Source organism: Canis lupus, chromosome 23, assembly GCF_011100685.1.
Source record: "Canis lupus familiaris isolate Mischka breed German Shepherd chromosome 23, alternate assembly UU_Cfam_GSD_1.0, whole genome shotgun sequence".
Classification (NCBI taxonomy): Eukaryota; Metazoa; Chordata; class Mammalia; order Carnivora; family Canidae; genus Canis; species Canis lupus.
Window position 1 is genome coordinate 11,907,018 of NC_049244.1, and position 16,208 is coordinate 11,923,225.

General features: G+C 49.1%; 1 protein-coding gene across 6 annotated transcripts in view; it reads right to left on the reverse strand.

Moving 5' to 3' along the window:
• Positions 1 to 10,167: 10,167 nt before the first annotated feature.
• Positions 10,168 to 16,208, reverse strand: part of SEC22C (SEC22 homolog C, vesicle trafficking protein) — a 28,500-nt gene continuing 22,459 nt past the window's right edge. For all 6 annotated transcript variants that reach the window (XM_038570565.1, XM_038570562.1, XM_038570564.1 and 3 more), the window contains one exon: positions 10,168 to 15,080. In XM_038570565.1, coding sequence (XP_038426493.1) covers positions 14,880 to 15,080 — 201 coding nt within the window. In that variant the 3' untranslated portion in view covers positions 10,168 to 14,879. The remainder of the gene's footprint in view (positions 15,081 to 16,208) is intronic.

The window sequence follows — 16,208 nt, forward strand, 5'->3', positions numbered from 1 at the left end:
GCACTAGTCTTTTAGTCCCAATTCTGATTCAGACGTTCTCATAGACTGGTTCCCCCTCTCTGGGCCTCAGGCTTTCCACCTGGTGGTTGGGTAGCCTCAGTTCCTGGCTAAGGCAAGAGCAGCTAAGGAGGAAGGGGCTGCTCAGGGCAGCCACCTGCTCTGTCCTCTGAGCTCAAGGAAGACTACCAACTGGAGGGAGATCCCCCAGCAGACTGGGAACAAGAGACACAGTGGGGGATGAAGGCTGTGAGAGAATGAGGGAGGAGGGGAAGCAAATGGAAAGAAGCAGGGCATTTGCAGAGGAAAGGGCAGCACCTTACTTTCCAAATCAGGGACCCCACAGGCTCCCTGAGCTAAGAGAAGGCCAGGAGGGGTCAAGCTGGACCCAGCCCATCCACCACAGTGCCTTAAATCGACCATTAGTGAGTCATGGCATCAGGGTAAGGAGAGAGCCCTGGGGAGACCAGACTTATCAGCCAGGAGAGTGGCAAGTGAAGCAAACATGGAGAGACCCAAGATATTGGGAGGACAAAAGGGAGGACATTGGTGGCATCCTGCCCTAGAGGTGGCAGTAGGGGCAGAGCTCAGTGTTGGGCGATCAGGAACAGAGAGAAGCTGAAACAGCATCTCCGGCCAGCAGAGACCATGGCCAGACATCCCAAGCTGCCTATGGAGTTGGGGTGACCATGAACAGCATCTCTCCTGCACTCCCTCTTCCCTCCAGCTCCCAGGTCTCTCTCCTGCCTCTTAGGGCACCGGCAGGAGAGCCAGTCCGGCTCATCTCTATCGCCACCTGGTGGGTACCTCAAGTACTTCACCACGGTTGGCCTTTCCGCCCCAAATGCCAGGGTGCAGGCCCCACCCCAGGAAGCCAGGTGACACAGAGGGCAGGACTCTCCCCTCAGTATCATTTCAGAGTGAAATACAAGAGGGAAGAGATTGTGAGACCACAGGACTTGTGACTCCAGGGACAGCCTGGGATTAGGGAGACCAGGCCCCTGACTTTTGTGGCACACGGTGATTCCTGACTCAGTCCCAACTGTAGGGCTGGGTCTCTAGGGTACAGATTGGGCCCTAGCCCTTGAATGAGCCCTGACTCCATTCCCTGAAGGCAAAGCCCAGTTAACTCAGGTGGGTACCTCCTGGAGAGAGGAGCAAGGGGCCCTCCTACCATCCTGAGGCAGAGTCACCATCAATTCGATGGCAGAGGCCACTATGTGAACAGTACCTGCCACTCTAGCGCACAGGCTAAACAAGGAGGGCGGCCAGTGTGCCCGCTGAATGGATAGGGAGCAACATTCCAGGTGAAGAGAGGTTGTCTCTAAGGACCAAGCAGTGATCTCTAGATTCCCAGAGGGCATAATGGACACCAGGAATACCTGAATCCAAGTGAGCAGGTACCTAGGGTTGGTCCTTAGCAGCAGGAACCCAATGCAGGCTTCTTAAATGGGGCCAAGGGGATGAGGGTGCACTTGGGGCAGGCCACCCTGTCTGCTCAGAAGGGCCCCAGGGGCAAGCCAAGGGAAAGGTGGCAGTCCATCATTTGGGTGAGGGAAGAGGAAGAGGGGTTTTGGGGAGATGGTGACCTGGTTTGGGGCATGCTGAATGTAATATCTGTGGGCTATCTGGGGAAAGCCGTGAGCCTACTGAGATCAGGATCTGAAGCAACAAGGCTCAGGCAGGAGTGGGGAGACCAGGACAGCTCCCATGGGGGAGGGGCTACAGGGAGTCTGTATCTGCAGGCACCCCCATCTGGCAGCACTGGGCCCAGTGGGGTGAGGAGTCAGCATCAGCCCCTCCATTCCCACCACTTGCCCAGGGCCTGTTCCCTGAGCAATGACCCTGCCTCCCTCCAGTCTCCCCCCATGTGGGAACAGGAACTGTTCTTATCTCTCCCGAGGGAGGGGGCTGGAGCCACAGCTGGCAGTCATTAAACACCCTGATCAGGCCAGGGATGGCGGAGATATTAATAGCCGGGAGTCAATGGCCCAGGAGACACAGCCTCCCAGGGACAGGGACAGTAACCGCGGCAGGCCATGGGGATGAGGAGGGCAGGTCAGGAGACTATCCTGGCAATGCCCTAGCCTCCGCATAGGACATATGGGGTAACCAGAGTCCAGAGAAGGGAAAGGACTTGTTGGAATTGCCAGCGAGTCATTGGCAGAGCCCATCCTTGAACCCAGATCTCAAAATCCCGGGGCCCTCCTTCGTCACCTGGATTGTCATAGAGGAGATTCATTGAGAGTGCTCTGCAGAAACACAAGCACACAGTCCCTAGCAGGAGACACCAATTCCTTAGTCTCTTTATAAAAATCTTGGTATTTTGTTCAGTGTGTGTTTTTTGCATTAGCTTGATTTTTTTAAATATTGCATTAAATTATTTTTTATCCTGGTTACTGAATTTTTTGCCACCTCCTTAAATTCTGTATCTGAGGCGAATGCCTTGCTTGCCCAGCCCGGCTCCCGGAGGACCCAGCACCCCTGGGTCCCAGCATGTCAGGTGGAAAACCCTGAAGCCTTCTGAACCGGCCTCTTCGGAGCTCAGAGGGCAAGCGTCCTGCCTGGACGACGGCTACTAAAAGTAGGCAGCCCCAGGGTTAATGCAGCAGCTCAACCTAGTAGTTTCTGTCTGTCTCCTCTGCCATCCTCAGTATTTTGACTTTCATCCATAGATGTATCCCTGCACGATTACAAGATGGCTGTCAGTACCCCCCAAACATCATGTTCTCACAGAACCCCATCCAGTGGCAGAGACCATGTCTCCTGTGTGGCTCGTTTTATCAAAAATATAAGCTATCCCAGAACCCTCCTTCTGCATGCATTCCTCAGGCTCTTGGGCCAGGACCAGGTCACATACCCAAGCCCCAGCTACAACTTCCAGAAGGAAGGTTGATCTAATAAGGAAGGACGTGTGTGTTTTGGGAGGGGGGTGACTGCTGACTCTCAGTCTCTTTCTGGATGTGTCTTTAGGTAAATATGTGGCCTTTTAGCTTCCCTCCACCTGAGCCTAGTGGCACAGTATAAGGTAGAGGTGAGGAAGCCCAATTAAGTGTGGGAGAAACAGAAAACACTCTGGGTGTTTTGTGCAGGAAGACATTTAATGTAGGGAATTATACATAGAAAGGTTTGGAGAAATGGAAGTTAGGGCACGCTTCTGCCCTGTGGTAGGTCACCCTCCCCCAGCTGCCACCTCGCAGGAAATGATTGCCAATATCCTAGCTGCCCACCCAGTAAGCCGGTGACAAGAAAGTGGAAGGAACACGGTGTCCTGCTGCTGCAAAAACTCATGTCTGTCAGATTGCACGCTGGAAGGAGAATGGCCTTCGCCTCCCTTCTGCCTTCCAACTCTGTCCTGCGGTGCTTCCCTCTGGCAGAGCCGAGGCATCCAGATCCCTAGCAGCAAGCAGGCTGGGGAATGTAGCCTTCGGCCCTGTAACCCCTGCATCACATGGGAATATGGAAGGGGCAGGGAGAGAGGCCGGGTGCCAATATATGATTTCTAGCGCAGAGGCTCAGGTGGCCTTGTAGCCTGAGTCCCCAGAAAGAGAGCCTGAGACAAAAGTCTGTGCCCAGGAAATAGGAACGGGGGACAGAGAAGTGTGAAACAGGAAAATGGGGAAAGCCAAAGTGAAGGTCGGTTATTGTGCTGGTCACCACTCTGATCCTCCACGAGGAACAGGCAGGACAGCTCAGGAGCGTCCTCCCAAGGGTCAGGACAGCATTCGCCCCTGGCTCCCACCATCTATGGCTCCAGGGCTGCCCACGTCAGCATACTTCCATGTGTGAGTTGTCAGGTGGGTTCCTGCAGGTGTCCCACACAGTGGCTTCAGAGGAACTGGGCAGAAGGTGACAACTGAAGTGGGGAATGGGCTCTTCCTGTAGGAGCTGGAAAAAGAAGGTCAGTAGGCTAGGAGGCAGCAAGTCCAGGACAGGTAGCCTCTTCTGGCAGAGAATAGGAGCCCTGCATGAACGTCCTTCCTTGTGCCACCTCTGTACTAGGGTCTCTTTATGGATACGCGGCCATATCCATCACAGGCTGTTCTCTTGGCTGAGGCCCCACGGCCTGCCCTGGCAGATCCAGCCCCACCTTGGCTCACTCTCCCCTCCGCCAAGCCTCTATCCAGCACTGGGTGTGAGCCCCCTCACCTCACCCATTAGCCGTGGCAGTGCCACCATGCCAGGCCCACCCTCTCTGATTCAGCTGTCCTCCTCATGCTGTGGGGAGCACACAGGAGCTTCCATATCCCTTCCAGGCCTCTGGGAGCTGAGAGGGGCCTTGGTGATGCTCACTATGACTTTCTCACCATCAGATCCACAGTTCTATCATTTTTCCCTAGTAAGGCCACCTAAGGGGCACAGGCTCCGTGGGAAGCTGACTCCAAGTGCAGAGTGGGACACATGCCCCTCTATTTTCACCGGTTAGGGTTTTTTCCCCTCAAGATCTCATCCCAGAGAATGACAACAGGACTTGTGTGAGAGATTCTTCTCCTTCTCTGTCTTGCCACTTGCCAGCTGAAAATGGGCTTTCCTCCCTCCCTCCCCATCCTTCCTTCCTGCTCCCTGAGATGGCATTCATCCCTCTCCCACCCCACCCATCCCCTGGGTCATAACGATGGAGTGGTTCCAGGGGAATACAATAGCAGGGGGCAGGAGATGAGAATTACATTGCTTTTTTTTTTTTAAGTTTTGTTTATTTATTCATGGAGACACAGAGAGAGAGAGAGAGAGGCAGAGACATAGGCAGAGGGAGAAGCAGGCTCCCTGCAGGGATCTTAATGCGGGACTCGATCCCAGGAACCCGGGATCACGACCTGAGCCAAAGGCAGATGCTCAATCACTGAGCCACCCAGACATCCCAAGAATTATATTGCTTTAATATTTTCAAAGTATAGATGCCATAATATTCATTCAGCAAATAGTTACTGAGCACTTACTATATAGACAGAGTGACCAAGGCCCCATCCTCATGGAGCTGAGCCCCTAATGGAGGAGTCAGATCATAAATGAGGAAAGTTACATGAGGATGAAGGGTATAGCACAGGGAAGATAGTCAATAATATTGTAATAACTTATGGTGACAGATGGTGACACATATTGTGGTAAGCACCTAGTAATGTACAGAATTGTGGAATCACAGGGCACCTGGGTTGAGCATCTGCCTTTGGCTCAGGTCGTGACCCTGGGGTCCTGGGATGGAGTCCCCACAAGGAGCCTGCTTCTCCCTCTGCCTATGTCTCTGCCTCTCTCTGTGTCTCTCATGAGTAAATAAATAAAATCTTAAAAAAAAAAAAAAAAAAAAGACTTGTGGAATCACTAGGTGGTACACCTAAAACTAGAATTGTATGTCAGTTATACTCCAATAATAAAATATAAAAAATAACTATTGATGCTCACAGAAAAATAAATGAGGAAAATTATAGAAGGAAGAAGGCAAGATGAGGGGCTAGAGAGGGGGGGTTCTCTGTGAGTTGGGGTGGTCAGAGGACGTCTCCCCCAAAGAGGTGAGAATGGAGTAGGACAAGCCACTTCCCCTTTCCGTTAATGCAGCAAAATCAGAGGACTGTAAACTATATGCACCAGGGCCAGGGCTCAAGAGCTTAAGATCCAGGTCAAAACATGTAGCCCCTGCCTCTGCAGCAGCAGCCTGAGCAGTACGGAAGAGACACATACTGGGGCCGGGGGCTCGCTGCTCCCTGGGTGACCAGGAGGGGCTGCTCGCCTGGACACGGGGAACCTTGCTTCTTGGGCCTTCCATTGCAACAGCGACCAGTCAGGCCCACAGATGCCATCCGGGTGTGCGAACCGAGAGGTTTCCCCCACCCCTGCAAATCCCAGCCCAGGGTCTTCGATGGTGCCAAGTGACAGAGAACAGGCAGCTCTTGAAAAGACTAATATTTACTCTTTCCAACAGGAGCTGGCACAGGCTGTTTCCTGCAACTGGCATCTGGCTCGCCCCATGGGATGGACGCCACGGGGGTCACTAGAGAAGATAGGCAGATGTCCCCGCGGACACCAGCACCCAGACAGAGGTCGGGCCTCCGAGACGGGGCCGGAGCATGCTCCAAGGTCCCACCGGACACGTGGCATCTCCGTTTGCACACCTTGGCAGGGGCGTGCTCACCGCCCCCCGAGCCCTGTTGGCCAGCCCTGTGAGAAAGTTCATCCTGCTGTTAGCCCTGTGTTCCTTGCTTCTGGCCCCTGCTCTTACCCCTGGGGCCTCAGAAGATGTGTCTAGAATAACCCCTCGGGGCGATGGTGGTCCTGGTTAGCTTCACCCTCCCAGACCCCGTCCCATCCGGCTTCCCCAGGCTCCTGCTGTCTGTCAACTCTGTGGCCAGAACAGGCTGTCTCAGGGGTGGGAGGAAGGAAGGCCTCGCCTTGGGGGCACCTCTGTCCCTCCTGCAGCTGTTCCCTTCTCCCTGAGGATCCCCCGTGACAGTCCTTCAGCTGAGTGCCTCATGTGGGAAAAGAGTCTCCGCCAGGAAACTACTGGTCAGACGGTGAGAATCTGGGAAGGAGGGAGTCCCCGGTGGCCAGAGCTGGCTCACCCATGTACTTTCCTCTCTTGAGATCCCTCCTCTGTGCTTTCTGCCCTTCCCCTTTCCAACGTGTTCCAGAAGTCTTCCCTGACCATGACAGGCCCTGGCCTCGGCCACGGTTCCCCGACCTCGCCCACTGGCAAAGCCTGGAGGCTCAAACGCTCTGGCAGCATTTGGGGCTAGAGCCTCGCAGAGCCAGGTCTTCTCAGCCTCAAGCCCCGTGAGGCCTGGGCACAGCCAGGGCAAGACCTCCGGGGGCAGTGCAGGCCCCCCGGTCACCCAGGGCTCTCACACCTAACTGCTGACTCTAAGCGAGAATTCTCGCTTTTCTTCAAATTCTTTACTATCTCTAATCCCTAACTCCCATGCTCCAGGCCCCTTGCAGGCAACCGTGCAAATGTATGTAACATGTATCTTTTAAAACAGATTCTTCAGGATCCCTGGGTGGCCCAGCGGTTTAGCATCGCCTTCAGCCCAGGGTGTGATCCTGGAGACTCGGGATCGAGTCCCATGTCAGGCTCCCTGCATGGAGCCTGCTGCTCCCTCTGCCTGGGTCTCTGCGTTTCTCTCTCTCTGTCTCTCATGAATAAATAAATAAAATCCTTAAAAAACAAGAAAGAAAGCTTCCATCTAAAAAAATAAATAAAACAGATTCTTCAAAATACTTTGTCATTTTGTGAGCATGTATTTCTAATCATATAAATGTTATTCTTCTACTGGGCTCAACATTTTGAAGATCCATCCATGCTGCTACATTACATCTAAATCCGGTACTTCTGCCTGCCTGCCGTGTGGTGCTCCATGCTGAGCCTGCACACTTTATCTGCCCATGGTAGACACAAAGGCTGCTTCCTTTTTAAAAAAATTTATTTAAATTCAATTCATTAACATATAGTGTATTATTAGTTTCAGAGGTAGAGTTCAGTGATTCATCAGTCTTATATAACACGCAGTGCTCATTACATCACGTGCCCTCCTTAATGCCTGTCACCCAGTTACCTCGTCCCCCCCACCCCAGCAACTCTATTTGTTACCTATGATCAAGAATCTCTAATGGTTTACCCCCTTTCTCTCATTTCATCTTGTTTTATTTTTCCCTCCCTTCCCCTATGCTCCTCTTTTTTAAAAAGATTTTATTCATTCATTTGAGACAGAGAGAGACAGAGAGAGCAGGAGCATCAGGGAGAGGCAGAGGGAAATGAAGAAGCAGACACCCCACTGAGTCAGGAGCCCCATGTGGGGCTTGATTCCAGGACCCAGAGGTCATGACCTGAACTGAAGGCAGACACTTAATTATCTGAGCCACCCAGGTGCTCCTGCTTTGTTTCTTAAATTCCGCATATGAGTGAAATCACACAATTGTCTTTTTCTGATTGACTTATTTCACTTAGCATAATACCCTCTAGTTCCAACCACATCAGGTACAAATGGTAAGATTTCATTTTTCTGATGGCTGAGTAATATTCCCTTGCCTATATATACCACATCTTCACAAAGACTGCTTTCTACCAACACAAACAATGCTTCTGTAAAATTTAACTTCATACGTGTCCTCTTAAGGATCTGTGTGAGAATTTCCCAGAGACATAGAACCAGGAGCGAAGTAACCACAGCATGAGGTGTGTGCACACTACATTTGGGGAGATAGCCATATTAGTTCGTCAGGGCCACCACTTCCCAGTGCCACAAATTGGGTGGATTAAACAACAGAAATTTTTAAAAAAGATTTATTTATTTTGAGAGAGCAGAAGCAGAACAGGCAGAAAGAGAATCTCAAGCAGACTCCACAGAGGAGCCCCACATGGGACTCGATCTCATGACCCTGGGATCATGACCTAAGCTAAAACCAAGAGCCGGATGTTTAACTGAGCCACCCAGGTACCTCTAAATAACAGATTTATTTTCTCACGGTCTGGAGGCTGGAAGGCTGAGATCTCAGTATTGGCAGGGTTGGCTTCTTCTGAGGCTTCTTTCCTTGGCTTGCAGATGACCATCTTCTCCCTATCTCCAAATGCAGACATTCTGAGGTATTGGAGTGGGGGTCAGGACTTCAACATATGCATTTGGGGGAGGGCACAGTACAGCCCATGACTGTGGGGTTGCCTTCCAACTGCCCATGCATGACGTCCTATATCTTCTCACATGCTCCAACACTTGGTGCCATCCAGCTAAGTTTTGCCAAACTAATATGCATAAGGTGATATCTTGCTGTTGTTTTAGTATGCATTTCTCTGGGTCTTCTCTAATGAATTTAAACACCTTCTTATGCATATTAACTTTTTGGGTTTTCTCTCCTGCAAATTGTTCATTTTTCTACTGAGGTCACTGTCTTTCTTGTTGACTTACAAGAATTGCTGATATAGTAATCCCTCTTGGTTTCAGACATTCTAAAGATCTCCTGTTCGTTTAACTTTGCTCAGGACATCCTTATTTGCACATAGTAAAGTTCATCAATCATTTTGCCTCAGGGTTGCACCAGTAACATTTTTATTTAAGAGCACTTTTCCATCCTAGATCACAAAGATACTTTCTATCCTGTTCTTCAATTGAACTTTACAGTTTTTGCCTCGCACATCCAACCCAGTCACATCTGAGAGCTGACTGCAGAACTACCTTGCCAGCTGCACCCAGGGGGGCCCCTTTCCCCTCTGAGCCTCACTCCTCCACTGGCACTACTCAAGGATGTTTGGCAGTTGTCACATAGCACTCCTGCTCCCTGGCCCCATTAGCAGGGAGAGCCCAAGAAAGAGGAAGGCAATTCATCAGCCTGAACTGGCACCCAGCCCTCCTGGCACAGAAAGGGGATCTTTCATGGGCCAAGATCCCCTATTCCTCTTGGCGGTGCTACTGATGCATACAGTACCTTCTTCCCAGCCCAGGGGCCAGCGGCTGCACAGTCACTGGCTCCCTGAGACAGGCCTCAGCTTCCCCTCTCGAGCAACATGGGGGTTGAACCATGTGGTATCCAAAGGCTCTGCCAACTCCCAAATCCCAGAACCCGAGAACTTAGTGTTTATTTTGGAAGCTTTTGCCCTCTCCCCAAAGTTTTTTGCTCAGGACAGATGGTGGAGAGAAGCTTGGAGCATGCCTTCCCCCAGTGTGTTTAGGATACGGGCAGGAGAGGCCGGTGTGTGTGTTTCCTTTCTGGGAATTGGGACAGCTGCTGTAGAAAGGTCCTCTGCAAAAGGGTGCAGTCCCCTGGGCCCGAGCCTGACCCACTGCTGGTGGCTGCGCCTCCTGCTGGCCATTTTGTGGCGGGGCGCTGTCCTGGGAGAGGAAAACTAAATGGGACTCAGAGCTCAGAGCCTAGAGCAGGGTAAGTGCTGGCTCACAGGCATATACATCAGCAGGAGCACAGCTTGCAAGGAAGGCAGGCCTCCCTGCCCCCAGGGCTGCTCTGTGACTGCTAAGTTGGCTTTCCCAAGGTCTTTCCTGGACCCATGATTGTATTCCAGAGTCTAGGGATTAGTGCTAAGCACTGAGGCGGGTGCGCCTGTCTGGACATTGGACAGGAGGACCTGAATTCCACTTCTCTCAACATCCCCCCTCCTCCGTTATGCCGTGCCCACATCACGGCTCTAGCGAAACAGACCTGTCACTCAGAATTTTTGACACGCATACACGCAAGTTAATAAGCACCTTAGATTTATTCTCCTCTCACTTCTGAAGCCACCTTATTTAACGTATATATACATAGTATATAAATGGCTATACAATATTCTTTACATACATTAACACAAGTTTAGGCCTTAGGACTGCGTGAGAGTTTGTTAAAACATACCCGTTGTTTATTCAAAATAGATCTTTCTTATTACATGAAAACAGTAAGAAGCTAGTACAACATGGACAGCAAGCATCCAGAATAAATATGTGAAATAAATGGTTTTGCCCTGGCTACATCAGCCTCAGTCTTTATACTCTTAGTAGAAAAGTCTATTAAATAAAACCGAATTCTGGGGGGTCAAGTCATAGGAATAATCCATTAAATAATACTTCTGAAGTAACCCCAGAATCACATAAGGGTTAAAGAAGCTCATATGTACCAAGCACAGGTTAGAAGAACAATGGATTTGATCATTTTATCCTAAATAAAAGGCGCTTGTGGACAGCAGCTCTGTCGTCGGTACACACGGGCAGATGTTTCCATATCCGGCCATTCCCAGATATTACTGACAAGCCTTTTTCCACAGGTTCCCTGCCAAGACGTTTCCCCAGCAACAGAGGTCTGACATCACTGCTCCCAGATGGGAGGATCAGAGCTCTCCTCATGTGGGTCAGGGAGGGCCCTTGAGGTTTGGTCCAACCAGCAGAACTGGCCTCCCTGGATCCTGAAGGGCCCAACGCCAACAGTACCAAGAGCTCTGTGACTGGAGAGCAAGAGGCAGGTTAAAGAAGGGGAAACAGAGGCCACATGGCCTTTGAAAGTGAAAGAATGAGTCTGTTTAGTTTACATTGCAGTGTCAAGAAAATGCCCCCTTTTTGTAAAAGCTGGAAGACATGGCTACACTGTGCTGCCTAGAGCATGAATTTCCTTGTATCGGGTGAAAGGCTTTCTCTACCTGCACATGAACGAGGGATTCACTCCGTGTCCTCCTCCACCAGGCTTTTATCTTCATGACAGCATGCTGGGGAGCCACCACTTGCCAGCTGAGGACACTAGGGCCCCTGGGCCGGACTGGCCCACAGTGGCACAGGACCCCTAGCTCAGGGTCAAGCCGATCCCCAGGCCTCCTCCATCTCTCCAGGGCACATCTACTCTCTCTTCCTCCACCATTAACAGAGCACACAGCAGAGCTTCTCTGCACCTGGGCAGATTCTGAGTAGGAACATTTGGAATGTGAGCAACACCAGAACAGGGGGCGTGCATCTTATCCCCTGCAAACACTGCCATGCTTGCTGGTCCTCACCTGCGCTGCTGTGTGCGCATAGCAGCAGGCGCCAGAGGGCCACCTATCCTGCACGTTACAGTGAGAGGTTGACTCCTTCAAGGAACAGCCCCCAGCGGCCCTGGATGAGGGTGCAGTATGTGGCCCCAACTGCCCCAGCTGCCAAGGGGCAGCCACTTGAGGGCCCCTGGCTTTGCCACTCACTTGTGCCCCGCTCGCTGCGCCCCAAACAGCCAGTCCTGCTGGCTATCACCGCTGACTCTGAGCGGTGCTGACCACCAAAGTGCCATTCCTCTCTGAGCACAGACTCCTAAGTGTGTGTTAAAGTTCCTGGGGGCACAGAGGAAAAGGGCTGGGCCTCAAGCCATCTGTTCCCACTCTGAAGCTCCTGCACGCACCCCATCAGCTACAAGTAAAGGTGGCCTTCTCATCCCTCTGGAGATTCCAGTTTCAGCCTCTGCCTCCAGGGCTGGAATGTGTGGGACAGACATGGGGAGAGGCAGAGGAGTCCTAGAGAATGGGAAGCACCTAGGAAAAGAACGGGGAGCTCAAGGTGAGGTGACAGAAATGAGATTGAATGTTTTCATCTCTTGATGCCCTTTTTCCCACCCCTTAATGAACTTTAAAAATGGTGGGCTTTGCTTCACAGTGCCTACAACAGAGTTCACAGCTAACAGGGGTGCAGGCCTGAGAAGCAAAACCAGGGGCCTTTGGTCACATTCCTCCTGCTGCCAGCAATGGGGCCTCCATACTGAGAAGTGCCACCCCCAACACACCCCTGATTGTCTCCACCCAGGAAAAAGAAATCAGGAATGACCCTCATCGCAGTAGGACTAGCCCAGGGAAATGAAAACCAGAGTCTGCATGTTCTTTGACCAGCATGCTTGGGGAAGGGAGAACCCTTCTGGTCTTGGCCCCTTGGTTGGGAAACCCTGGTCAAGAGCACTGAGCCACATTCCCAGCCTGATACAATCGATGGGAATAATGTACTCCAATGTTCAAGATCTTGCAGCATCTGTTCGCAGAAGGCACTTCGAAGGTTTGTTTTCAACATTATTTCATCTATTCCCAGATCTATCCCTGTGAGGTCAGCTGGGCAAGTAGCATGATATCACTGAGAAAACAAAGTGCTAGAACAGTGAGTCTGTGGGGTAGTGAGGATGACTCCTGCGATGGGAGGCCAGCTTTCTGGCAACAAGGATGATATGACACAGGGAGCCACAAAACTCCAGGCCTGAACAGGTCGACCCCAAGCCTGGGATTTCCCTTGGACAATATCCCCAGAACTTCTTTCCTATCACTTGTCTCTTCCTCCAGTGAGCTGAGGCTTCTTTCAACCTGGATTCTAGATAAACAATGTGTATGTGGTCACTATTTTGTACTGTTTGTCTAATGTACCTTTTCCCTTTTGTTTGCAAAATTCAATCAATGTAGATGTTTATGGATGAAAACCACATTCAACCAAGTGTAGAAACATCTCCACCAGTGCAGGAAGCATCGACCAGGAGGGACTCCTTTTCAGGGATGGTTCTCTACTGCCTGCTGAATGTGGATCACAGGCTCAGACCCCAAGAACATGAGCATCTGGGGATACAGGGCAACACGGCGATATCAATAACACTCGGGCTCAAAAAAACCCAAAAATCCACAATTCACTTGTAAGCTGCTCTTATCAATTTTTAAAGTCCTTGGCTTCCCATTCTATTTTACTATCTCTTCAAAATTATGTCCCAGAAAACCTTTAGATTCACCTGTTGGGTGTGCAGAAAATTATGCAGGTGCAGGATAAAAGGAGAGACAACTGTGAACTTGACATCTGAGAATGCTGCCAATATACCTTTCACATCCAGATGTTTTGTTTGATTGAAAATAGAAAGTTGTAAGAAAATGAAATGACTGTGGCAACATTTTCCCAACAGTTTCCAGTCACATATACTTGTTTTTCTTAAAGTGACATCAAGGTAGCTCAATAGCAAGGCGCTAACAATAACAACCAAGTACAACTGAATTCCCTAAAATTATATTCTTGCTTTCCCCACATACTCAATAACTCTTGCGATGGTTTTCAACTTTTAAAAGCTATCAAAGCAGATTTTTTAATTTATCAAGACCACATAATTCAACCTGATACCCCATGCAATTGCGGTTGAGCTATTCAAATTCCAAGAAGAATCCAAAGGGCAAACTCGCAATATGGCCTCCTGAATGCTACTGGACAACCCAGGCTGAAATTTCTGGAGACCTAAGAGATCTTACTCAGAGCCACATTTTGGAAAGCTGTGATCAATCAACTATTTTGACAATGGGAAAAGAAAAGCAACTTCGCAGAGCACAGAGATAATTATATCTTTAGGAAACTTTTAAAAAGTTAACACCTACTTAACTCCTGTTCATAAAGAATGAGGCCCTCGATCTAATTAAGATGAATGGGAAAGGTGCAGAAAGCAATTAATTTGGGAGGGCTTTTTAGAACAGGTACACAGGTTAGGCATTGATCATCATTAAAATGACAGGAACTCAGCTGCCATGTACAAGACTGATGACAACAGCTTTTCTTTTTTTTTAATACCACCTGCATCTGTAAAATACCAGTATGTGAATCCATGTGATTCACCTACTCCAGTCTGTGGCCCACTGCAGAGAATCCTGAAATTCTCAGGTTTTTAAGCTCATGCTCATGCTTATAAGCTATGATCCAGTAGCACTGTTACTCAATTTTTAAGATGTTCAGATATACCCTGCAAATAAATACAAAACATTTCTGTACCCACGCAGCCCCACCACCATAAAAAGTTATATATAAATTAAATAAACTCATTTTTCTTAACCATTTTCTCAGCTTAAGTTTGTCCTTTCCCTAAATGAAGATAAGTTCAATTTATATCCAAAATATATTTAAATATTCTAAAGGTATCATATCAGACCTAAGTTATCAAAAAATGTAAACAAAATTGATCTAGCTTATATTTCTGAACCATATTTTAAAATTTTTAATTCACCCTGTATTGACCCTCTACAAAAAACCAAGTCGCATTTAGACTGAAAAGCTGATACGGGTTTTAAAGTGATTCCTCAGAGACAACCGCCAGTTACTAAAACTAGTGTTAATAAATCTAGTGGTTTATTGCATCATTCGGTTTAAAAGACCAAAACAATTCCGTTTTGATCTTTCCATAATGCTCCTTGTGAGTGAGCCCCCAGGTTCTGCTGTCCTAAGATGTGCTGACCTGGAGATTCTGCAGTAACGCTCAGCACAAAACCAGGACTGGGAAATCAAGCCACCTCGTGCCTTCTACTGCACCTGTTAAAAATCCCCAACTTTCGGTCTCAGCCAGTTTTTGATCGAAGGGAACTTCAAGGGTGGAAACTTGAGGTGAGGTTGAGAAGCCAGAAGGGAAATACAGATGACCCTCCTAAGAAAGCCAAAAGATCCATCAATCACACAGTGTCGCCTTCAAACTCCACAGTCAGCCTGCTTCTCCTGAAGCTGCCTGGTCAGTATCTGATACGAAGACAGAAAAGCCACTCCTATGTGGAAGAGGATTTGCCAGAGGTTCCTCAGCCCATGCAGGTATATGTTGCCCAGGCAGATAAAGAGCAGCAGCAGCACCACCTTCATAGTCCTGGCTGGACTATAGAACAGGTACAAATAACACTGAAACGACATCATGAGAGACAATCCAATCAGAGATGACAAAATGGCCATAGGTTGGATACAAGATTCACGTCTTGCACCTGCAAGCACATTAGCTTATTAAACCGAATTCATTACAATGGAACCTGGACATGCTGGGTAAAGTGCTGTTAATCACTGGATTAAAGTGGAGATTCAGAAGAGAGAAGAAAAGTGAAACAGATGTCACAGGAGGAATGAGAACAGGACACTCTTTAAAACACTTAAGATAGGGGGCTCCTGGGTGGCTCAGTCAGTTAAGCATCTGCCTTTAGTTCAGTTCATGATCACTGGGTCCTAGGGTCAAGCCCTGCATTGGGCTCCCTGCTCGGGGGGGGGGGGGGGGGGGGGGGGGGGGGGGGGAGTCTGCTTCTCCCTTCTCTCTGTCCCTCACCCTGCTCATGCATTCTCTCTCTCAAATAAATAAAATCTTAAAAAAAAAATTTAAGAAATACAGACAGAAATCCCCTAGTTGTGGGCTGTGGAGAAAGAAGAGATGCAGCTAAGGGAAAGAGAGCCAGGGCATACACTCCAATAAGACTAATGGGCCTAAAAAAAAAAAAAAAAAAAAAAGACTAATGGGCCTAAAAAAAAAAAAAAAAAAAAAGACTTATGGGCCTCTGGCCGGATTCTTCTTTCAGAGGAGTCAGGACAAGCAGGTAAGCCAGTGAAAGGGCCCAGGCTTTTACTATTTGTTTTTCCTGAGTTACAACTACATCAGGAACCAGTGTTCCCTAGACATCCCCCTTATCATGTCTTTAAAAACATCTCTGACACCAGGAAAAGTCTCATAGCTGGGAGAGTGACCAACATTTAGTATAGGGTTATCATAAGAAAAGGGGTCAGTCTTGTTCTGCAAAAGGAAAAAAGTAGCTTTTTGGTTCAGTCTTGAGAAAAAAACAAGCACGTTCTCAAAACACAGAGCAATTCAACAAAGGCTCAGGCTCCAATGAGTAGGAGAGAGTTCCCCACTGAAAGAGCTATCCAAGAAAAAAAAAAAAAAGAAAAAAGAAAAAAAAAATGAAAGAGCTATCCAAGTATGAATGCAGTTGAGGGAACAGAGGCCAAGGGGTAAGACCCCCACGGCCCTGAAATACAGGCTCTAGGGCA